General features: G+C 38.6%; 2 protein-coding genes across 8 annotated transcripts; one reads left to right on the forward strand and one right to left on the reverse strand.

Annotated features, from left to right (window-relative positions):
- Positions 1-125: 125 nt before the first annotated feature.
- On the reverse strand, positions 126-19,245 carry CCP110 (centriolar coiled-coil protein 110). Of its 6 annotated transcripts, XM_013176964.3 has the most exons (16): positions 19,228-19,245; positions 18,025-18,149; positions 16,501-16,651; positions 15,023-15,151; positions 11,919-13,563; positions 10,806-10,930; positions 10,485-10,665; positions 9,187-9,326; positions 8,696-8,812; positions 8,314-8,415; positions 7,918-8,034; positions 7,336-7,415; positions 6,681-6,743; positions 6,087-6,146; positions 5,411-5,493; positions 126-1,100 (listed from the first exon to the last, which is right to left on the reverse strand). In XM_013176964.3, exons 3-16 carry the CDS (start codon positions 16,645-16,647, stop codon positions 1,048-1,050), a joined length of 3,042 nt encoding a protein of 1,013 aa, XP_013032418.3. In that variant the 5' UTR covers positions 16,648-16,651; positions 18,025-18,149; positions 19,228-19,245; the 3' UTR covers positions 126-1,047. The 6 variants fall into 6 exon arrangements, with proteins under 6 accessions (XP_013032418.3, XP_047916277.2, XP_013032419.3 ...); XM_048060320.2 differs by lacking the exons at positions 18,025-18,149; positions 19,228-19,245 and adding an exon at positions 17,313-17,452; XM_013176965.3 differs by lacking the exons at positions 18,025-18,149; positions 19,228-19,245 and adding an exon at positions 17,185-17,316.
- On the forward strand, positions 18,367-23,790 carry GDE1 (glycerophosphodiester phosphodiesterase 1). Of its 2 annotated transcripts, none has more exons than XM_048060737.2 (6): positions 18,367-18,706; positions 19,300-19,475; positions 20,790-20,895; positions 21,687-21,779; positions 22,411-22,622; positions 23,004-23,790. In XM_048060737.2, the coding sequence occupies exons 1-6, from the start codon at positions 18,452-18,454 to the stop codon at positions 23,149-23,151; spliced, it is 990 nt and encodes a 329-aa protein (XP_047916694.2). In that variant the 5' UTR covers positions 18,367-18,451; the 3' UTR covers positions 23,152-23,790. The 2 variants fall into 2 exon arrangements, with proteins under 2 accessions (XP_047916694.2, XP_047916708.2); XM_048060751.2 differs by having other exon boundaries at positions 18,573-18,706; positions 19,304-19,475.
- The last annotated feature ends 1,008 nt before the right edge of the window (positions 23,791-24,798 follow it).

Raw genomic sequence — 24,798 nt, forward strand, 5'->3', positions numbered from 1 at the left:
TTGAAGAATAATATCCATCAGTATGACAACCAAGACAAAATATGAACATGATATTTCAGTATTAGATTTTCTTAAATGAGAGACTGTTTTTCTTGGGTTTTGGTAGAGGTTTTTAACCCCCCCCCCCCCCCCCCCCCCCGAGACCAGGAAACGTTATTTCAGTACAAGGGCTGTTAGATCATGGTACAAGAGAAACTGCTCAGAAAAACTGCAGATGTCAAAAAGAAAACATAAGGCATATGAATTATTATTATAGACAATCATGTGCAAGTCTGAAATGATAAAACAATTAAAATCTTGCCGTCTCATGTTTTTGTTGAACATATACTTCTCTTAATCTCGGCTAAAATTATTTCTGTAACAAAGTGCCACAGACAGGAAGGAAAAAAAATCATAGGACTTCCAGCACAATGGTTTGATCTACCATGTGCAGAAAGGGGCAGTTTCAGTACAGTCTTTGCAAGTACATCTGTCTGTCCAGTAGTTAATCTGGATCCGTATCTGTTCAATTCAGCAGCCATGAAGTTAGGTAATCGCATTTACACAAACACATCCAGAAAGGCTGCTGACAAATTCACTGACTGAAGAGCTCAGTTTTGTTTAAGGATTATATTTTTGCTTATTTAACTGATTTAACTTTATGGTATGAAACTAAAAATATATACGCGTGACTTATTTATGGTGGCAACCATACACAGAAATTGCAATTTGCAAAAATTTTATGAGAGATACAAGAATTACAGAGTGTTAAGTCATGAATTAACTTAATGTTGCTCTACGGTCTTCTTTAAATAATGTTATGAATCTTATGTGTACACAGTAGTATGAAGATCTAATAAGTTTAACATGCAATTTTCCACAGTATTAGAGCTTTGCAGCCCTTTATTACTTAAATATGATTGTATGAATATGTCATCATCTGGAAAAAACAAAGTATGTTTACCATTTCTGAATATACATATAAATTTAGGGCATGAAATACTTGAATCAGTGCTGAGAATGCCATCATTAAAAAATAGCCTGTTTATCCCAGCGAGTGCTGTCGTCTTAAATTGTCACAACATTTGGCTTCTTTCTTTGGGTTCTTCCTGCATATGCTCCTAAAAACAAAGTAGAAATATTACCATTTCACAGTTGATACTGTTTTTTGCAACAAGATTATCTAGCAAATACAGCTGAAAAGACAAAATTTTAAAGCATTATTATATATTCAGTGCCTACTTTGAAAACGACACTTTTCATAATGTTACACTTGAAATGCCTTATGAACACGTAAGTGGAACAGGTTGCTAAAACTACTAGTAGGCTTGAAAGTAACATGTTCTAGTTTTTCCTTCCTCAGTAATTGTTCCATTGTCTCTTCTGCTGATCTAAAACATCTGCGACTATAATTCAGAAGTTTTTAAAAGGTAAGTCTGTTTGTAACATTACCAAGACAGATTAAATATGATTAACTATTCCATGTACTACTTTTAAACATAATATCAATTAAGAAAATACTATACCAAGTCAAATATTTAAGACAACTCTTTTCTTTTCCCACCTCCCATGTTAATAAACAAAGAGGTAGAGACAGAGCAAGAGTAATGCAAAGCATAGGAAATTAACACTGTAAGTTGATCTTAGTATTTCTAATTATCTTCATTCTTGTTTCTTGGAATGTGGGCCTAAACTCTCTTCCTCAGACATCCACACACGACAACAGATCTCTCTTCTGTTACATTTGTTCTTAATGCATAGCAACAGCCCCCAAGATGAATAGTTTTCAGGTTCAGGAGAAACGTGTGCATGAGCCAGAGGGAAGCAAGTGTAAGGCATAGGCAAAATGTAAAGTTTCACTCTGACAGTTTGATAGACTTCAATAAACTATTAAAAAAATAATATATGTGCCAGAGAATACTCAAATCTTAATAAAAGCAAACTGTCTTTTCAGGAGAACAGTTGCAGGTTTCCATATGTTGACAAACACAACCAGAATTAAAAGTGCAGTATGAATAACTTTATCAGGCAAAGCCCTTATAATAAAAAGAAAGCTGCTTAAGAGTAAAAAGTAAAATAAAAATCTCTCCACATGTAACAAATTTCTAAATATATACATATTTAGAAAGCCATATTACACTATGCATAGCACAATTATCTTCCAGTGATAAGGGTTTAGCACTGCAGGCTGCTAAAAAGAAGCACAATTCAGCATTCATTAGGTGCAGGAAGTTATTGAGAGTGTCCGGCAATGTGAGCAAACATTTATATGAAAGCAGTGAAAGTTATATCACATGGTGCAGAGCAGTGAAAATGGAAGACAGCCATGGAAAAGAAATAGTTACCAGGCAATTAAACAACTGTGACAAAGTAAGTGCCAGTCTTTTTTTTTTTTTTTTAAATGATTTTCAGTTACTAGCACAGTGCAAAGCAGCTTTGCAAATGCCCCCAGAGACCTTACCACAGCAGGATCCCTCACATCTGAACACTGTTTCCCACTACACAAAAAGGCATTCCCGCTGGCCCAGCACTCGCCGGTGCTGTACTCTTCAGCTCACCTGTGATCCCGTATGACAAACAACCAGGCTGACAAGCACGATGCTTTAGTAGTGCTTGAACACCACATAGTTTTGAATCAGCCCACCTTTAATAATGTTTTACTATTAGGAAATAAGTGGACATATTTCAAGTCAGTTTTCTCCCCCTGCCTAGTCCCTCCCTGTAAATGCCCTGCCTAGCACAGCTTGCAAGCTACTGACTGAGCATCGTTACCCCATTAAAACAAAACCAAACAAACAAAAGGATGACTCTTCATAGATTTATTAGGTTCTCTCTTTAGTACAGACCTTTGGATTCAAGGAGTACATAACAAAAACTAAATTTAAGACCACCTATTAAAGAAAAATACCTTTGTGCTAGAAAAAGACACCAATCAGAGTGGTATCAGAACTACAAAGCACTTTGTTGACAGAAGTTAAAAGAACAGTCAAAAGAATGGGAAAAAAAAGTAGTTTGATGGCTATGTCACTGTCTTCTTCTGAAGTTGTTTCTCACACCTAGTTTGAATGCTTAAGGGACATCTGGAATATCTGTATTCTACTAACCCTTCTTCCCTTTTGTCCCTCTAACAAGCTGCGAGTTAGGGATTTAACTGCGAGTTAGGGATGAACGAGGACAATAAACAAAATAGAAATATTATGGGTTAAGAGTTTGCAGACTTAACATAGTTACAGATATAAGTACGTCATTTCTTTTCAAATTGACTTGAGATTATAGTTTCTCAATGGTCTTGTTGCCTTACTACAGTTGACTTCCAAGAATCTCTCTTGAAAAGAAACTTACTTCACTAAAACCAAATATATTCAACATACTGCCAAACCTCTCACTATTCAAATTAATCCATATATAAAGAAAACCACATTAAATATATTCAACTTAAGGTATTCTTTATTATGCAAAGTTATGCAGATTTCTTTCATGCCAAACATTCCCCATCCAGTAATTTCAGAATGCCTTTCTACTACCCACGTGGTATAAGTAGTCTAACCTATTTAATACCAGTACTTCCACATGCTCTTTTATATACCACAGGAAATTAAGTGACGTCAAAACACTAAACTGAGGTTATATTGTGTAACCAGAACTAGACAGCATACAACTGGTTAAATCATCTACTTCGCGTTCGAAGAAGGTCACTACAGGAGGCATTATACAGTTTTCCAGATAGTCAACAAATAGCAATAAAGAATGGAATTGAGAAATTTAGAGATGTATTCTAAAGGATTCCTTTAATTGCCTGGTACTAACTGTCAGGACTTAGATAATTACAACTAAGATAAACCTGGGGACTCAGCAGAGCAACACGCACTGCCAATGCAAGAGAGTGACAGAGAATGTTTTAACTGGATGTCAGACTTAAATGCAAAAAACACGATAGATCATCACACCCCAAGCATCAATTATATGAGACTGGGGAAACATCCAGATCCCAAATCAATGCTAAGCTTGATACTGACACCATACTCTCATTACTCCTCTTGACAACTTCTGGAATATTGTAACTGGAAGGGTTATTGATTGGTTCATCAAACTTGCAAATAGTAACTGACATATGGTTACCTTTGCTTGCTACAGTTACATTGCTTACTTAATATTCTTCTTTCTATTTCAGAGAAATTATTTACAATCTTTGCTAATTTTGAGTGCAACTGAGTAACTGCCTTGCTGCACCTTAGTGGTGACAACATTGCCAGGAGAATTGGTAACTGAAAAATAAAACAAACCAACCTTGGTTGGAATCTCATCATTTACTCCTCCCCCCATCCCCTTTATTTGCTTTCAAAATGAAATGCTGAAGATGTATACGCATGGTTTCTTATTAGCGTATGTCCTTCTACAGCCACTTCTCTTGGCTTCACGAAGTACAAGGACAATCACTTCTGAGAAAACAGAACATTTGAACAGTGCACACTCTGTACTGAAGTATGGAGATACTCCCTATAGCATTGCTCCAGGTCAGCAGTAAATGCAGAATCTTCCTTCTAGGAAAGGTTTGATACTTAATACACAACGTTATTTCAGATCACCATGAGAAGGAGCTGAAATTCTACCACGTTATAGTTTGACTTCTTGAGCCCAAAAGTTCCTAATTGTTTTATACTTGACTTGTGGAACTCTCCTTTGAGAGCAAAGTGTCATAAAGATCTTAAACAGCTTTTAAAACTCCAAACCAACTCATCTGTTGATAAATAAAGGCTTGTCACTTAAGAAATTTGAAATCAGATTAGGAAATGGAAATTGCAAAAGATATTTCATAGTGTTTTATTCTCTTCATGCCTGAACAGGCTGAAAACAGAGAGGTCTGGCACTATTATCAAACCTTCTTATTAAAAAGGTAACCAACTGGTAATCTCTGTATGCAAGCTCAGGAATACTCCACTTTTGGAGTATTATTTTTGTCTCATTAAGACTCACACATTCTGTAAGATTCTACAGTAGAAACTTAAGTTTCAGCATATGGAGACTAAATGCCCACTGGCAAGTCTTCTGAAACTGTCCTGTCTTTGAAACAAAACCTATTGAAAGGACAAGTTACGCATGTACAGAACTGCAACGACACGATCGATCCAACTCTAGTTTGACTACTATTAGCCTCTCAAACAGTTACAGTGAATATATTTGGAAAAAATACTTATGGTTGGGCATCTGACAAGTGAAATCAAATGAGCTATGTAGTACATTCTATACCCCACATTTGCAGAACTTTACAGCGGATGGTTAAGTTACCAGTGCATGTCTGAAGAGACAGGTTAGATCTAAGACACAGCAAAGCAGGTGCGCAAGAAAAGGAAAACAATATACCCCCCATCTATTTTTTCTTGATACTAGTAACTTATTTACTATACAATCCAAGCACCAATTTTCTACACACCTGGAACAGCCTTGTTAGACACTCTGCTCTCTGAGGCCTTCTTTCTATTTTGATCAACCCCCTTCATTGAGGTCTTAGGGGTTCTAATTAAATATAAAAGAGTTAATAAGTCACTTGCATCAATGTTGAAAGACCGTATCCAAAAATACAAAGACACTATCAAACTGTTTGGCATGAAATCATTTTTACACTGTCCCATATAGGCTCATCCAGATGATCTTGGAGGTCTTTTCCAACCTTAATGATTCTCTGTGCACAACACCTATTGACATTATTAAGGCTTAAGAAGATACATTACGTAAGAGACCATCTCTCCAGAGAATTTTAAAACTCTGTTCAACAAACTGATTCAGTTCAGATACTGTGGCATTACAGTCTACATTTAAAAATACATATATTTCATTAAGTGGAAGCAAAGCTTCATGGAATGAATGTTACAAATAGAAATGTCAAAACACGGTGTAAATGGAGACAATACACAAGAGGATGATAACACTAAGTATTTTCTTGCAGTATAAGGTAAAATAAAGCTTTATCACTCTCAAAATACTGTGAGAATTATTTTGCCTTTGAAAAACAGTTGCACCATTAAGTATAAATATTACTTCAAAATTACTGTGTTTTTGCACTATGCATTTACTTTTAATGTTAGGCCAAGAACATGCTGTGTCCTTACCCTTGTCTGCAAAGCAATCTATGAACTGGGGCATTCTGTCCTTGATTTGGTTGAAGTACTCTGTTAAAACACAAACTTCTATTAGTGCTTTTTCCCCTCTTAAAATAAAATAAAATAAAAATAAAAACAAAATAAAATAAAAATCTCACGAGGAATACTGAACTATGCATCATCTTTCACACAGAAAGTTTCAGAATGGCTAGAGGGCTGTGACATGTAGGCAAAAGTGGCAGGAATTAAAATTCCAGAGTAAAAATACTACTTTCACTAGCTATTTAAAGCAAAGACACACACACAAAAGAAAAGCTTAAGAGATACTAATAGTATATCTGAGAGAAACCTTGAACCTGAACATACAGAGATACAACTGTAAACAAATAATTTCTGAACTGACTTTGAGGAAAATAAAAAAAAATATTTTTTCTAACTTTAGAAGTAATAACCCCTTTTCTCAGACCACACTAAATCCGATTTCATTAATGCCACAATAATGGCTAAAATCCAGCTGATTGATGTCAAACAAGCAACAAAGACCAAAGAATCTAACATCATAAATTCTTTAGAAGCATTGCAATACGAGTAATCTTCACTCACCGGCTTTCAGGACTTTTTTGTTTTATGATTATTTTTTTACTTGGCATTCCCATTTCTGAAGCCCTAGAGAAACAACAGCATTGAAGCATATTTAAGTTACAAAATCATCATGTAGGTCTTAAACATAAATAGCAAGAGAAAACCAGCAACAGAATCTACATCTACATATAATACTGCCAGAATAGTTCTACGGATTACCGCTTTTTACGCATGAGCAAGCGTAACACTTCTATTCTGTCCACTGCGTTGCAGTAGACAGATAATGTCTGCCACCATCCCAAAAATACTCCTTGCCAGAGATACTCTACCAAGTATCCCTCTTGCTAGGCACTTTGGAAGGGTTGATAAAATAACCTACAAAAATCAACCATAAATTGAGTGCACAGAGGTTGTTTTGATCGCCACTGAAATATGCTGTAAATGCACAACCTGGAACAACCATTTTGCCCACAGGGACAACAAGTCTCTCAAAAGTTAGACAGAACTGCTACAAGTGGTAACACACCACACGTCTGAAGCTTTTTTATTCATTCTTCTTAGGAGACATGTTGGTTTCCAAAGAATCTGTTTCTCCAAAAACTTATTTTCACTATTTCCTACTCTTCCTACCCATCCTCTCGCACCCTCCACCCACCAAAGGGAGAACTGCACATACTTCATGTACTTTTTCCTATCCAGAGATTTCTGCGTAGCTGTTGAAAGCGTTGCTCTCTCTCTTGGACTCTTTACTTTATCCTATAAAAGCAAAAACAACCAACAGCAACACTCATTACTGTTTTAATTGAGCTTAACCTCATCTGACCTGACCCTACTTTAAAACAAATAAATAAAAATATTGATATATTTTAAATTTCTCTCTTTTCAGTACAAAGTTCATGTTCAGGCTAAATCCAAGATTTCTATCTTCTTTAAAATCAAAGAATCTTCCTTATACTACCAGATTAAGAACGCTTGCGTGGCATAATAAATTCTTGAAGTCTGAAATTTTGTTATCACTTTCATCATGTTTTTCACTGTTTATTATGCCTACGCACTAAAAGTTTCAAGACAGATATCTCCTACTGCAGTGATTTTTATTATTATTTTTAACTTTTAATAATTACATGAGCACAATTTAACAATTAAGATTGTAAACTTTTTACTTCATCAGGAAGAGTCTCTTAAAAGCAAAATGATTCAGTATTTAAACTCTTAAAAAAAAGAAAAAGCAGTTTACATTGTCATGACTATAACCCACCATTTGCCTAAGCATTTTCTCTTTACGAACTTCACGATCGTGACGCAGAATATTCATTCTTTCAGATGCCTCCATTGTAAAAAATATGTCATGGATGTCATACAGAGCAGCTCGCAGCTGGAAAGAATAGTTAAAAAATTCATAAAATAGTTAGCTTTCCCATGGTTTTGATCACCAAACTCCATTTAGACAAAACACTTTAAAAGGTAATTTAGAAATCCCTCTTAATGTGTCAGCAGAAAAATCTAATCTTTTCTTCACAGAGTTTACACTTTTTCTTTTGAATAAAGCCACTGTGAAAGTTTCTGGTATTTATACTACCACACATAAACAACCAACTTCTTTTTACAAAAGCAGAATAGCTAGGAAAGAAAAAGGAAGTTTAAATTATGTCACCTGAGCCATTACTCTTTCATGAAGGGATGCATCTTGTGCTGAAACACTTCCTCTTTTTAATGGGGCTTCAGACTGAAAATTCCTTATGAACTCCATAGTATCCTGGGGGAGAGGGGGAAACAAGATTAAGCACTGAGCATAATCCTTCACAACCAAGGAATCATCACAAACTTTTTGCGTAGTGCTGGTTGTCTTTTACTTGGACCTTATGACAGTAAGCAATGCAGCACTTAAACATGTTCAAATGGCAGATATTACTAAATTCTTCTGAAAGCAGAAAATGCATGATTTCAACTGTCAATTGACAATAGGAGAGAAAGAAAGATAAAAAGAACATACTCAACAGGAGGAGAAGCCACATAATTAAAAATGTGGATCTTACTTTTACAGTTTGCTTAAGATGTTTCAGTTTTTCTGTCTGCAGGAGTCTACGAGTAAGAAATCCCTTTGCCACAGCAGTTATCTTACTGAACTTCATTTGTATCTCTGGACTGAAAACCTTAAAAGAAAAGTAGCATTTTCTAAACACTGAATAAACAAAGCAGAAGTTAAGAATTATTTCTCAAATAACATCAGTTACTTAAGTTTTGAAGTAAGAAACAAGCTGTTGATAAGGGTAAAAAGTTTTGGCTAGGCCAGAAGTACCCACCACAGTATTAATTTAGCAGAAGCAATATACTGTTATATGATTATTTTGCATATATGAATAGCAAGAAAAACATACTATACAGTTGTCCCATGTAATTCAAGTCAATATAGGAAGGGACACCGAACTTTTCAGTGAAATTTATTACTACACAGCTATTACAAAATTGCCAGCGTCTTACAAAAATTAAAGGGCTTTTTAAGTTACAAATAAATCTTTTTCCTTACCTGAGTCCACCTAGTTTTGATCCTGTTACTTGGCCTAGATACTGAGGTTTTTATAACTCCACTACCCGATGGTCCCCAGAGGTAGAATGAAGTTTCACTTGTTGAAGTGAAGGTGTTAGGTGTTGTGGTATGAGCAAAACCTGCACGCAAAGCAGAGTGTATGGTTTAACACACAGATTTCTTTCCATAAAGTAATGACTATGCATGCAAATACACACAGAGCTCTATATACAAAAACAGATGCAATCATCATACTTCAGAACAAAACATAAGACAGCGCTCCATAAAAATAACTAATTAAGAAAAAAAATTCAATCACACACATAAACTTAACTCAGGCTGCAGTCAGGAAGTCTTTTTGGAGAGAACAGAGAGGTTCCCAATGCTGTTAGCTATTCTTATTCAAATTGTGGACTATAATACTTACATATTGGGAGAAAAAATATCTGTATGCTACAGCATGAAAAAAATAAATCACTCACATAATATTAAAGTTGCTACACAAAATCTTATCCATAAAGCATCTCAAAGAAAGTGGTTTTGAAGTGTTTAATGCTGTTAACATGGAACCTAAAGATGAATATTAAACAATCCTAATCATATAGTTCAGCAATTTTACTCGCGAAGTTCCTTTGCTCTTCGCCTGTTAAAACATCAGATTTCCATCTGTGTTTGCAAAGTGCATGTTAAAACAGTGAAGAAACAGAACGCAGCTCAGAAGTAGCAACTTTGTTTACAAGGTCAATTACAGGCAAGAAGCAATCTGAAAATTTGATTCATTTCAGAGCAAAATTAGATAAACCAATGGAAAGAAAAACAACCATTTCATAACACACTGGAACAGGCAAGACATGCCATTGACTACTGCTGTACATCCTTACAGACAAGACCCCCTGGTAGAGCCCTTCTAATCCTCCCACACAAACAAGAGCACTAGACCGCAGCTACGTGGCATCAGGATGAACGTTCTGTGACACGATGCAAATTCATGTCCTCATCCTTGACCAGATCAATTTACTTTTAACTTGCCTTCCTCAAATATTCCCCTTAACAACTCTATGCAGATGCAACACCTGGAACAGTACAAGAATGGCTGAAACTGCCACCCAGACAAACATGCAAAAGAAAATTTGTTTTACATATGCTGTCAGCAGCTGAAGGCAGCAGCTGTTGGTCAGGATCTGCTGACAAGAGGCCTGAACAGGAGCCCTGCTTCTATCAGTACAATGGGCAGTCACTCCAGTCAAGCACTGTAGAGAAAAACATACCACAATATCTAATTATATTCTAAGTTTTACCAATGCTGGTCGAGTTTGTGTTATGGACTGTCTCCAGCTGAGACTGCACGCTTTCCAGTAAGCCACTTTCGCTTTTTCTCCACTCCAACTCCATCCTGCTGTTAATGTTCACTTTGGAAATTTCTATTTCCGTTGTAGCAACCTTCTTTCCCTTCAGCTTCCTCTCCTGTTCTTCCAGTTCCTACAAAAGAAAGAATCAACTGTAAGACTAGTTTTCTAAGACTCCAAAGCAACAGAATATACATTTTAAAAACAACTGCTTCCTGACAAACTTCAACACGCTTGACTTTAGCTTGGAATTTTTCCTCTTTTTTGCTTTACCTTCTGCAGTTTCTCCTGTTCTCTCTCTTGTTCAGCTATCAGAATTGACAGTTGTTGTGCATGCTGTTCTTCAAGCCTTTTCCTCATTTCTTCAAACGCCAACATTTTAGTTTTTAAAATCTCTTCTGAGAAGATATATACAATACAAAGAATCAAGCATTAAACATTTTCTATGCAATCTTTGCCACAGATATACATGCTTTAACAGGAGTAATTTGCACCATCGGTAAAAAGCATGACATCTTTCACATAGAGCGGCCACTACGTATTGCAAGAACCTTGATATCAAGGTGCCACTATGTATTACAAAGAACTTTATCAGTTACTTCAGTCCTTCAGAATATTTGCATGTTCATATTTGCAGGACAAGCATGTGGATGGAACAGCAGTGGCACCAACTGAGCCTACATTAAAACACAGATGCAAAAAATCTAGTTCTGAGAAGAGCATACCTACACTCACTTGAGTTAAAAAAAAAATACTTAAGCCACTTTGGCTTGACATGGTAGAGACACACACAAATGTAAGAGTCTTGAATTGGAAGAAAATACCTATACAATAATTTGCAACCTACCTTTTAAAAGGCATTTTCTTTTAATTTACATGGGGTATTTTAGTAGGCTTATTTATATCTAATGGAATATTATTTCTTATTAAAACTAAGTTCAAACTTCTACATTCAGATGAGAATTTAGTATTTTTTTGTGGTTAAATGACACCCTTGAGAATAAATACAGAATTCACCAAACTGAGAAACAATGTTTTATCCGACCCTTCCTCATAAATTATTTAATCAAGTATTTGTTACAAATAGGTGTTGTAAGACTTTTGACTCCAATCGACTCCTAAGTCAGCAATGACTCCATTCTGTAGCAGTTAGGAAAGGCTCAGGTAGAAAGTTAAATTTCAGAATTTGTCATTAAAAACCAGAGAAATAATGAGATTACTGAAAAAAGATAACTGACTAAATCAAACTTTTGTCTTTTGATATATATACTTCAAACCACCAATGACTACGTTATAACATTTTCAATTATCATTGTTTCTCCCTAAAAGATTTCTAAACTGAGAAGTAAGTTGAAGGAAAAACCCTCAACTACAGGAATCTTTTACCTTTTACTATACTTGAATCAGGAGCTGTGTTCTTGGTAATGTAAACTGATCCCACAGAATATTTCTGTTCTTGCAACCACTGCTTCTCTTGTTCTTCCATTCCAACTGTTACAGCACAGGGACTGTTTTCTTTTTGGCAATTGTCGGTGTCCAAATCAAGCCTACGTTTTACCTTTTCAAAGGTATTTTCCAGAAACTGCTCATTTGCCGGGGAAGCACTTGGAGTATCCATCTGCTGACGCATATGCTTGCTCTGTGTTAGCAGCGGGGATGGGTTTTCTACATCGTAAGATTTATTGAGTTCTACTGGAGAATTACATTTAGTATTTTCGAGCAAACTGGACGGTTTAGTTTCATGCACAGCTAGGAGCTTCTGTGATACTGTAGACTGACTGATGCCAAATGGCTCATTCAGTTTTGGAGCTGCAGTATTAGCAGCAGTCTCTACTTTATATGGTCCCCTGCTGTCCATCGCCACCTGTCCTTCCACTGTAGCAGACAACGGCCCCTTGCTTTCCAAAGGCCCAAAGGAATGTCGAATTGGTTTGCCAACCACCAACCCATCACAGGGAGCTGCAGAATTCCTGATGACACCAGGAACTCTGCCAGGGCAAAGCATAGAGAAGTCCACCATGAACTTAGGCACTGATTCAGACACATTATTTTTATCAGCAATATCTTGCATGATTAAATCCATCGCTCTCCCCTTGCCTTTAGGGCTCAATTCATAAGCATTCACAGGATTATTTATAACTATGTGTCCCATCGATAGAGGTCTTGGGCGTCTTCGGTGCATTTTAGGACTCATGCTTGGCTCTGGGCTTGGCAATTTGGTATACGATCCCATGAGGCTCCTGACAATGCTACTGTCACGATCAACCACAGAAGTATTTTTTAATTCTTCATCTGAATCTGAATCCACCAGCGGGGGTGTTCCAACTCTCATAGGAATGTCCACTTTAGAAAAACTGGATAAAGTTGACATACTTGTGTTATTGCTATGAGCAGAGGTACCTTGGAGAAGGGTATTTGATTTATTAAGACTGGGCTTATCAAGTGGCACAGCAGTGGAATTTCTGCCTGTAAGCTTCGCTCGCTCTTTCACAGAATCAGTTGTTTTAACTGCATCATTTTCTTTGTCTGAATGACTTTCACTCATACTCCTCTTTGAATTACTTTTTGAGCCACGCCTCGTTTGCTCTTTCTCTACGTACTCCCTGGATTTTTTCAGCAGGTTCTGAAGGCTCATTACATACGGATCTTGGACTTCCTTGTCAGATGATGGCACTGCTGCTCCCTCTTGCTTTTGCAAAGCGTGAGACACAAGCTTACTCTGCGTGCTGTCAGGAGATGCAGCCCTTGGACAAGGTATGTCTTCGGAGAAGCGACTCTCGCTTTGCTTTGAAAAAACGTTCTCTTCAGCTGCTTGAGCTTCTGTCACATTTGATGTCACTTGCCCTACCGTATCTGATGACACAAGTTCTGGAGTCTTTTCAAGCTCCGTGGGACCATGCTGTTTAGGAGAACATGGCAAACTGGCATCAGGTGGAGCTGTGAGGTCAGTCAAAGCTTTTGAGTCTGAAGCAGGGCACGTATTCTCACCCTCCCCCGTGTTCACGTCATTTGCACTAGATCCCTTCCTGATCTGCAAATAAAAATTGAAAAATATCACGTATTTTGGATGAAATCTCTGATTTTCAAATTAATGCAAACTTCATCTGCACTTAAAAGAGAATGCTACAACCTTAAAACCCATAAAAATTTTCAGTTTGAGTATTGCAAATTTCCTTCAAATTCCTTACAATATAAAGCTCCATGCAATGAGAAAAAGGCTACTGGAATTAAAATGTAAATGTGGATAATGGTCCACTCAGAATTTTTAGTGATACAAAATATCTGAACGCAAAGATGCTTTTTTCTTCACACAGTAATTTGCATACATTCAAATAATTTTATGGCTTCAAATTATATTGCAAGATTCCTGTTAAAATATGAAATCGCGTTCATATTAAATAAGAAATGTAATTGAAAAAAATCAACATCAAATATAGATTAACCTACAGACAACTAAGAACAAATCAAAATAATTCCTAAAGGTAGTAGAGGAACTATATTTTTTTCATTTCTTTACTAATCCAGAGACGTGAAATATAACTTTTCAAGTTTTGTAAAAACAACTTTAGTTACATGTCATGCATTATGTAGCTTCTCTTGTATTTACGTGAAAAAATTACTTGTAGCCAGCATTTGGTTAAAATGATTTCCACACTTCCACACTAAAATACAGGTTATCCTACATGTTGCAACTCAATTATCAAGGGGACATCCTTGAAAAAAAAAAAAAAAAAAGCTAAGGTTTTTGTACTGAACTTAAGTTCCTGGTCTGCTCTTCATATCCCAAGTCAGGTGACTGTTGCCATGTGCGCTAAAGTAAACACTACGAGCTCGGTAACTTAGAGGTTTGCCACCTTAGTAACTCAACACACTCAGCATTATCTGTACCCATTCAATCAAAAGGTTAATTTAAAGGCTGTATTATAGCTATGTTACAAAGACAAATAATACTGCTTGATTAGATGTATTTAATATTCTTTTCAGTTAAAACCCTACTGAATTCATCACCGAAGAACCAAAGAAAAAAAAAAATAGTTGCAGCAAAATTACAAAGCACCCAACAGAACTACAAGTTGTTTCAAAGGTAATTTTATTTCTGTAATCATAAAGTTGTATATATATACACACATTTTTCTATTAAACTACAGGTTTGCAAATAAAGCAAGCCAGTTGCTGTAACAACAGTAGTTTCGTTTGTTTGCTTTTATAATCTAGTTGCTTGAGAGTTACAAAAGCAACCATCAGTTAGTGTAGTCTACCTTTTGCATACACCAAATCAGTGAAGAGCAAATCCCACACATTACAATGAATGTAGAGAATACTGCTAAATAATCAATCATCCGGTCACACAGCACAAATACTAGCAAATGCTGGTTCTTGAGAGTTAACTGCTATTAATTTCACTAGTGAATACCTAAATCCCAGCCCTTTCTCAAAACATATATAAGGAGATGTTTCCTCTAAAGCTATAAGAAGGGTTTGAACACTACCTGAACGTTTTCTAGAATCTCCTGAACACGATTCAGTAAAGCTCTTTTCTTGGAGTTCTGTCTCCAGGTCTCTAGATCCAGTGCTTTCTGTTTATACTGCTCTATTTCCTTTTTCTTTTCAAAGTTCAGCTGCAAAACAGTGTAAGAAACATGGTTTATACCACTAAATGCAAGTTACAATACAGAATTACAAAAATAAATTAAAACCACAGAAACAAAGAACAGAAGAAAAACAACCACCTAAGCTGAGATTTTGCACACACTTTAAATGCCAATTTCTTTTTAACCAATTACACTTTTTTATGCAGTTGCACAAAAAGTCTTTTTTTGGCATACATGCTAATGAACATGAATTTAAAAGATAGTTTATAATTTTTTTATGAGCATTCCATGCTGCAATGCCAACTTCAAATGACACAGGACTGAGACTGCAGGACAGGTCTTTCCCAGTCCTCCACAGAGATGGGATGTTTTGGCAGCCCTGTGACCAACATTCCTACCTATGCTCAATCTATTAAGTTCTGCGAAGGACTAGCTTGCACTTGCCCTCTGAACCAGTGGTAAATTTCATGAGACAGAAAAAAAGAAATGTAAGCTAGCAAGTTTCTGGATCCTATCAAAAACTATATCAGAAAATCTTCCAAGTTACTACTTTAGAATATATAGTTTGGATAAAAGTCAAAACTAAATCTACAAAACCTCATCTCCAAAAAGTGGTTTCACAAAGTTCTCCAAAATTAAGTAGTTTCTAGCCAAATTACACATTTCTTCTATGATAATTCAAAAAAGGCACACATTTATAAATGAAAAATATTGCAATATATTCTTTTAATCTCTAACGTATATCTGCATCACAACTTTTGGAGATCATTGTCAGACACTCTCCATTCGTAGTTCTCATTACTGAAAGGAAGTCAGTTGCATTACACGAACTATCAACAGCTTTCTTATTGGCTCTGTTTAAATTAAGAATAGAATAGCTTTAACATAATTGATGAGCCTGTAAAATATATAAGAGGAAGGTGCAAATATATGAGGAAAAGAAGTATAATTAAAAGCTTTTTAACAACCTCAGTATTTCCTATTCCTACTGTCACATTATTATTTTTGGACAGTTTTAAACAAACAGATTATTTGATATTTGGAATGTCAATATAATATTAAAGTTAAGCCCAGCAGTAACATTTATCTATTTAACACTACAAATATTTTCACTCTCCATGTGAAAATAATAAATGAAGAATCAAGAAATGATAGCAGTCATTGAAACAAACAAACAGAAAAAAAAAAAAACACCAACCAACTGAAAAAAAACTTACCCTTTACATTGTAAAATTAAAGCTAGGAATGCCTAGACTACACTAAGCAGCAGGTCAGGTAATACCTTAAAACAGTACTGTACCTTCAGAAGCATCACTACACACATATCAAAGCACAGGTAACACACCGGGGAAGAAAAGAAAAAGAAGCCGCCTTACCAGGGGCGAAAGCACAGGAACTCCATGGAACTGAATGAAGGAGATATTTTTGTGCTGAACAATGAAAGAGGTTTCTGTCTTTATTGCCTCTTCTTGGATTCTGGAAAGATGCTTCTTACAGAATATTTCATAGTCCTCCATTTTCATCTAACTAAACAGCACAGAGCAATAAAATTAAGCTACTGTACTTCCAAGGCCATGAATAGAAAACAACAACGCAACTAATTTAAGTTTTTATGTCTGTATCACTGTATCTGGGAAACAAATGATAGGTTAGAAATGTCACTTGATCTTTTCCTGCCATTACGAAAAGCAGCAAAGCTAATTTGCTTATAAGATCTGCATATATGAGTGAAAAAACATGTTCAATCGCAGATAAATTGATGAGACAAGCACTGAGATAACCCAGACACACACAATTACATGTGCTACAGGTAATCTTAACAATTTCCATCAAAGGCTAAACCTTTAAGGCCTCCCATCACCACCAGTTACTTCCCATCAGCCGTTTAAAAGAGACAACGCAGCTAAACTAAAACAATACTAATATTAAGTCCATATTAAGGCAAGACCAGCCTCGATATTCAGAGGGCTGACAGGAAGGTAGCTCACCCCACCACCCTCCTCCTTCAGGTATCCCTGTAGCAACACAGACCAGCCCTTCCACCGAAAAAACAAACCAACCACCACAGCCCGGCTTCCTCAGGAGGCCCTGCCGGCGCTTCGTTCCCCTCGGCCCGTCCCTGCCGCCCTCCCCGAGCCCCCCCCGGCCCCGGTCCCGCTGCCCCCCGCCGCCGCGGCCTGCCCGGTACCGCGCCGCGGCCGCTGCCCCTCACAGCCGCCGCCCGTCCCGGCACTACAACTCCCAGCGTGCTCCGCGCCCGCCGCCTTCCCTCGGGGCGGGAGAGCCCGGCGGGTGCCGGGCGGTGACAGGGCCGTACCGGGCGGGCAGGCGGTGACAAGGCGGGCAGGGGGGCGGCTCGCACCGCGCTCCGGCGCACGGCAGCCGCTTGGGGTGGGGGGAGCGCCTGGATCCCAGCAAGCACCCCGAGATGTGAAAGCTGGCTGCTAGAAACAGCTCCTTCGCCGCTGCTATCCCGCTCAATATTGCGTTTTATTTTTTAAATCTTCATCTTTAACCTTAAAAATGCCATCGTTTATCAAAATATTTTTAAATATGTAAGATGTTCCGTTAGTTGTTGTGTGTCTGTGCATACGTGTCTGGTTTCCCTTTGTGTACAGCTGGCACAAGCACAAAGCCACAGACAAAAAGAGCACCTGAGATGCTCAGCAGCAGCTGGGACGCTGTGTGACAGACGTTGGTGTTAGCTGATTAGGATCCAATTCAGAAGCTTCCCTGGTACCTGTTCCGCTGCTGGTTGGAAAGCATTCCTCGCTACAGAGCGAGTTTCTCACATCGTACCCCAAATCCTTATTTATGTCAAGACAAACTGCCATCTCCTCTGCCTTTCTTATCCCACGTCAGACAAGCCCGTTTCTTTACCCTTCGCCCCGTTTCTTTACCCTTTGCCCCGTTCTGTATCTCGTTGCTCCGATGCTTTCTGATGGATTTGGCTTTTGGCCTCTCATAGGATTGGGGCTCGCTCTGGGTGGGAGCAGGCGGAGCAGGCAGCTAGCTGGGAATATAACTGGAACATAATTAAGATTATCAACGTTACACTCCTAATTAGCTGACAGGACAAAACCAGACACAAACCTCCAGCAACCCCCTGCGGAGCACCTTTCCCTCAGCCGCCCCCATTTATTTATTTATTTGCTATTTCCCCCGAGACACGCCTGCACCACCCCGTATCTCCCGCAGCGCCCCCTAACCGCCACCGCCAGGCCTCACAGCCCGGCCCGCCCCGCCTCCTCACGGCGCCGCCGCCATCGCCCCGGCGCTGAGGTGAGGCGGCGGGGCCTGGGGCTGCGCTCGCCCCGCGCGGCCGCCATGTTGTGCCGCGGGGACGGGCTGCTGGGCTCCCTCACGGCGCTGCTGGTGGCGCTGCTGGCGCTGAGCCGCAGCCCGGCGCTGTCGTGCGTGCTGCCGGCCGGCCTCTACCTGCTGCTGCACCTCTGCAGCCTGGAGCCCGCCGCCCCGCAGAGCGCCCAGCGCGTCCTCAAGCCCCGCGGCGCCGCCTCCCGCATCGCCCACCGCGGCGGGGCGCACGACGCGCCCGAGAACACGCTGGCGGCCATCCGACAGGTCAGCGCCGCCTCTCCGAGCCCTGCCCGGGGTTTCTCGGGGGTCCCGGGGTGCGTTTGGCCCCGGACAGGTCGGGAGCGAAGCGGTCGGGGCGCACCGGGGCTGCGGGGAGCCTGGCGCTGCCCGCGTGGTGGGTGGGAGGCTGGAGTCGGGGGCAGGAGCGCAGCCCTCTGCGTTGGGGTAAGGCGTTGTCACCAGGTGTGCCGTCCCGAGTCGTAATAAAATATCTGAACTGAAGGCGTTCGCTGCCCTGCTTTTTAGAAGGTAACACAGCTTATGGAGTCGGGAGTTACTGAGCCAGAAGGAGAGAGCGGGCCTTTTTTCTGCATTTTATCTGAAACAGTCCCAATCCTGACAGCAAGACATTATCACTTTGTCTGTAACATAGATTACATCCATTCAGCTGATCAACGAATGCTTCTCACAATAACTTGGGTAAAGCCTACCTTGTTTTGCAGATCAGGCTTACTGAAAAGAACATTAGTAGTTTATTACTTTTTAACAATACAAATGAATTATACCTGTGCCTATGTTAATTCTATGAAGCTGTCTCTTCTGTTGTGTAAGTGACTTCCTCTTTCTCTCTTTTTAAGGCAGCTGAGAATGGAGCAACAGGTGTTGAGCTGGATCTTGAATTTACTGCGGATGGTGTTCCTATTCTAATGCATGATGAAACAGTAGAAAGAACAACTGATGGGTCTGGCAGACTGCGTGACTTGACTTTTGATGAAATTAGGAAGCTTAATCCATCTGCAAAACATAGGCTATGGTAAATGAAATATTGCTATTCTGAAACTATTGTTTCAACGGTAAAAATCCTTGATAAAATGATTGCTTTGATCAATTAAGTGTTAAAATTTGTGTAAATTTAAAACTTAAGAGTCCCATATGTTACTTTTCATTTGATTTTAGAGGCATATGAGACTATGTCTCCTTATCCGTCTTTGCAATAGGAGCAGTGAAGCAGAATCAAGATAATTTGGTTTCAAGGAGAAAATCTACTGGCATCTAATTGTTTATCTGTATATCAGCTTCCCCTAAAGTGACTGCAGAATATTAAAGAGACTGGGAGTTTCATTATCCGTCAATCTTGGCTTCAGTAATTACTTCTGAAATTCTATTCACATATATACCTTGACTGGTTGTGCTTTGGGGAATTTCTGATTTTAGAATTTCTAAACGTTGGGATTATATGGCTGGAAAGGAGCTATCAGACTGGGTAGTCTCAGACAGGACTGGTGACCCCACTTACTGATTAAGTCCCTTCCAGTACTAGGCAGGGAAAATTGTATGTTACTACTAAACCTTTGATAACAATGCAACTTCTACGGTATTATAAGTGAATCCATTTTAGAGTACGAACTTTTAGTGTGTGCTCCTTGTGTTTCTGGTACACTGCATGTAGTGTACTGTCTGTACAGACTCTTGTAAATGCACAACCAAGGAGTCTGTGGTACAAATAGAATCTTCCCAGTCTGTTACTGGAACAGTGGCCACCTGGGCAGCACAGTGAGAACTTCCACATAGGTGATCAGCTGTTGCTCACTGTCACCTTATCAGGAATAATTTATTGATGCGTGAAGCACGTTTATTGGTGTGTCTTACATCCTCAGCTTGTCTAGCATATTCTGCCAGGATCTGCATTTCTGTCTCAGGGCTAGGGAGCACAGTCAAAGCAGGGCAAAGTCGGTGGATAGGTTGTCAACGATGGGGATTGAATGCATATTTATTGTAGTTGAGACAGGACATTAGTGTTTCTGAGAACTGAGATTAGTGTTTCAGTGTGGGACACTGAGTCAGTGAACATCATATTAGACCTTGAATTTGGAAGGTTTTAGTTGTCTAGTGGGTTTCTGAGGGGAGGAGAGGCATACACGTACCCTTGTACGTTTGCAGCCTTTTACTGGATGAGAGAGCCGCTGTTACTAGTGGTGCTTGATCCTACCCCTAATCCTGGGGTATCAGCTTGCTGTATTTAGGAATCCCTAGGAAGCAGTTCTGTGTAGTTGGGGATGTATGTGTGTGTGTGCACGTCCATGGGTATCTTGACAGCATTCCAGTGAGTAGTTCTCTGTTCCTACAGGAGCAAATTCCAGGGTGAAAAGGTACCAACTCTGAGAGAAGCTGTTGTGGAGTCTATGCATCACAACCTTACAATCTACTTCGACGTCAAAGGCCATGCAAATCAGGTACCGCTTACTGTACTATATATACTGTACTAAGACACCTCGTTTCACCCTTGCTTTGGGTTTTCACCCTCTTCTGATGGTCTCAAGCTGATACCTGTGGTACAGTCCTCTCTAACATGAGTGAAACTGGGTCTGCTACTTACGTAATGCAAAATGGGCCTGTCAAAACCAAAGACAATGTGTTCTTTCACCCTGTTCCTTTGACCCAGGAAGTGGCAACTTAAAATTAGAATGTGGCTTGTGAGTGTCGAGTTTAGCTCACATCACCATCACACAACAAAGCAAAGCAAATTCCCCGCCTGTGCTGAGGAGACCTAGTGTCTCATCTTCAGCTTCCAACTGGGGATCTCAATTGTCTGTAATTTGCATTACTGAGGGAGATACAGGTGATGAATCACTATCATTTTATGCAAGTTGAACTAGATGATTTATCATTACAATTTATGCAAGTTGAACTAGGTGATCTTTGAAGGCCCCTTCCAACTGAATATTTTATTCTAAGTTAATTTTTTTTATTCTAGCATAGCAAAATATGGAAATAAATTCATTTTTGCCCTTGAACAAAACCCTAGACAGTACTTCAGAATGTTTTCTGCAATATATTTAAGGGTATTTCAAACGCTAGAACAATGAGTAGCATTCTTAAACAGATTTTTTTTTTTTCCATTTCAATCTTGCTACATAAAACAGGAAAGTACTTTAAAGGGGGTTATTCTAAAATGACTTTGCTGTGTAAAGTAAATATATGTGTCTGTATAAATATAACAACTGTGTGTATCTCTAATTGGCAGGCAGTTGATGCCCTAAAACAACTCTACCTGGAATTTCCTCGTTTGTATAACAGCAGCATAGTCTGTTCTTTCATGCCAGATGTTGTTTATAAGGTGATGTTTCCTCAAAATTTATTTTGGATTTTTTTTAATTCTGTCTGGGAATTTCAGTAAGATATGCAACTTCCAGAGTACCTTCGAGTTGTTAAAACTGTGGAGACATTAAAACCACATGCAGCATAAATCATAAATCCTGCATAAATCTTATTAGATTGCTCTATGCTCATTAGATGCACATATTACGAATCTACAGCGATTCCCTCCATTCTGAAAGTGTGTCACCCTTACCGATGGCACATGACCAGGTATCTATGTGCAAGATAACTGACAAATACCATATTTTGGTGTAAATGTAGACTTTTCTTAAAACTGTTTCCTAATTTTTGTTGCTAAGGCTATTTATCACTTATTTTGTTGTGTTGCGTGACTGTTTTGCTCCAGCATTTTTTTAATTTTTATTTCTTACATAAGAGCAGTTGCTTATTAATTCCATTTTTAAGAAAACAACAGTACAGGATCATATACAGCTTTCTAAAAGTGTTACAAAAGGATCTGGGGGGAAAGGGGAGAAGGGTTGTGGTAGAGCTGCAAATTTAAGCTAGCAGTTTGTATCCAACCTCTCCCAATTTATGTTTAAAGCAACTTGGTTTTTGTTTGAATTAGTCTTTTTACCTTGATCTTCCAGATGAGACAAGCTGATAGAAATGTGGTAACAGCCCTGACACACAGGCCTTGGCACCTGAGTCATCTTGGAAATGGGACGCCTCGTTTCGATTCCTTCTGGAAACATTATTTATATATGATGATGGATGTCATTCTAGATTGGAGCCTACACAGTTTCTTATGGAGATTATGTGGGGTTTCAGCCTTCCTCATACAGAAAAATTTTGTTTCTCAGTGAGTGTTAAAGCTTGCTAATATATCAGGAGGCACTATCATTCACTAGAATAGTATGTTAATCAGTATGTTCTATTTAGTATTGTGTCAGGTTGTATAGATGGTTTCTTTATTGCATGCTATTTTATTCTTTAAGCCTCTATCTTTTATTTTTACTTTATGTTACATGCTAAGTTTAATCTCAAAGGGAAAGAATACTGTTGCTTTTGCCTGTTTATAGTAGCAACACACACCAAAAAATGGCATGTTGCAAAAGATAATGCAACCATCATTCCTGATGGGTTACCACTGTAAGACTGAAACTCAATTTTAACCTTAGTGCTGTCTGTATTGACTCTGATAGTGTCTGTCTTCCTCTTACAGTGTCTTTGTTCCTTTCAGAGATTATGTGAGGCACTGGTCTTCAAAAGGAATTCAGGTGGTTGCCTGGACAGTGAACACATTTGCAGAAAAAATATATTATGAAAACGTCCTTGAATCCAGCTACATCACAGACAGCTTGGTGGAAGACTGTGATCCTCATTACTAGGCCTGTGATTAATTATTCACCACCTTAAAGAAGCTCTCTTACTCAGGCAGGTCTGAATTTACCATCAAGACAGTATCCACTAATGCAGATGGGACTACTAATGATAGTTCTGGGAAGAGGAGGAACAGTATTTTACTTCTGCTATATGATCAGGTCTTGAATGCAGGAAAACTTTCTGGTGCAACGCTGACCAAAGCTGACGTACAGCCAGTGGTGGTCTGGGGAAATCGCATTGTAATGTAAAAGGGTCATTTTTGATAAGCTAACTTGGCAATCTCTGTATGTGCAGATTGCTTTATAATTCCAACTATTCCTTTGCTTTGTTTGAATCTTGGTTATAAAGTCATATCAGCCTTTTTGATGGCATAATGTAAAATTGCACTTTGATTCTAGTACTTGAAACAGTTTGTTCTATAACTGTGTAATAATTTGAGGTTTATTTATGGTATCTTAAAAGCATCTACACTATTGTTCTCAAAACAATGGTGAAAATGGTGCCAAAATAGAGGGCGAGTGTATTTCCCTCCTGCTGCATGGAAAAACGACTACGTTGCATCTTAATAGGGAAAGAAAAGCCAACAAACCATGTTTCTTGTGAAGACTATGAGAATTAATGATTAAAACTTGATTATCTTCTTATGCTCCAGTCTTTTTAAAAGCACCAAGGGAGGCTAGATTATTTCTTCTATTAATACTACACATGAATGTATTTATTTATAAAACCAAGGTACATACCAAGTGCTGCTAGTGGTAGAATAAATAGAGCTGTCTTTTTTTCTTTGCAAATTGTTTGCATGATTGAAGGACATTCACAAGGATACGTAAGAATCTGTAACCCAGATTTAACCTGAAATCAAAAAAGAGTGCAGTCACAATAAACACATATCTGATAGCTTAAGGGTACAGTATACTTACCAGCTGTGCACTAGTAGATTGATGTAGTATGTCAAAATGAGTGCAGGTTGCTTGATATTTTTTTCTAAGTAAAACTCATAGGTGTTCTCATCACAGCTGCTGTTAATATGCCATGAACGATTTTGGCTCTGCTCTGGAAGGAGCTGGTAGTTAGAGAAGATTGTCGATGATTAGCAAAGAGCATAAAACTCATGTGGAGCCAGCCCCAACATACATGGGACCACCTGTTCTTAATAGCCATTATGTGGAAAATTTACTAAGTTTAATACTTTCATTTCAGAAGAATGTCATATTAATTTCAACAGAAATGAGGAATTCAAACATAACGGATTGGTTACCTGCTACAGGTTATTCAGATGTAATCTCACAAGCTACCTTAGACTGCACATGTAGCAGTGTGCATATTTGACTAGACAGTGTAATCATTTTGGTAAGGTAGATCCTTGTGCTGCGTAAGTGTTGTTGGTGCACTAAATCACCAGTGGAAAGAACTACACAATTGTCCCAATTAAGGTAAGTCCAGACTTTTGAATTAGTGGCAGATGAACTGCATCTTCCCCTTCATGTGTTAAGAGAATACTTGAATTTGGTTGGCACGGATGTTGCAAACTTCCTGGCATGTGCCATGCTTCAGGAAATCTTATCTTTCCAGTCTGTTTATAAAAGCTTTTTTGTTGTTGTTTTTGTGGGGTTTTTTGTTTTGTTTTTTTACTTCTATGAGTTGGATATTTG

This window comes from Anser cygnoides, chromosome 15 (genome assembly GCF_040182565.1).
Source record: "Anser cygnoides isolate HZ-2024a breed goose chromosome 15, Taihu_goose_T2T_genome, whole genome shotgun sequence".
Classification (NCBI taxonomy): Eukaryota; Metazoa; Chordata; class Aves; order Anseriformes; family Anatidae; genus Anser; species Anser cygnoides.

What these genes read in the sequence shown, in the direction of transcription:
- CCP110 (XM_066977907.1), bottom strand. Translation starts at nt 16,647, where the DNA reads ATGAAAATGGAGGACTATGAAATATTCTGTAAGAAGCATCTTTCCAGA. An exon ending in AACAGGAGAAACTGCAGAAG is followed by an intron (nt 10,666 to 10,805) that starts GTAAAGCAAAAA and finishes TTTCTTTTGTAG; the next exon opens with GAACTGGAAGAACAGGAGAG. An exon ending in CAAGGCTGTTCCAGGTGTGT is followed by an intron (nt 4,398 to 5,404) that starts AGAAAATTGGTG and finishes TCCTTGTACTTC; the next exon opens with GTGAAGCCAAGAGAAGTGGC.
- GDE1 (XM_048060737.2), top strand. Translation starts at nt 18,452, where the DNA reads ATGTTGTGCCGCGGGGACGGGCTGCTGGGCTCCCTCACGGCGCTGCTG. An exon ending in TCAAAGGCCATGCAAATCAG is followed by an intron (nt 20,896 to 21,686) that starts GTACCGCTTACT and finishes TCTAATTGGCAG; the next exon opens with GCAGTTGATGCCCTAAAACA. An exon ending in CAGAAAAATTTTGTTTCTCA is followed by an intron (nt 22,623 to 23,003) that starts GTGAGTGTTAAA and finishes TGTTCCTTTCAG; the next exon opens with AGATTATGTGAGGCACTGGT.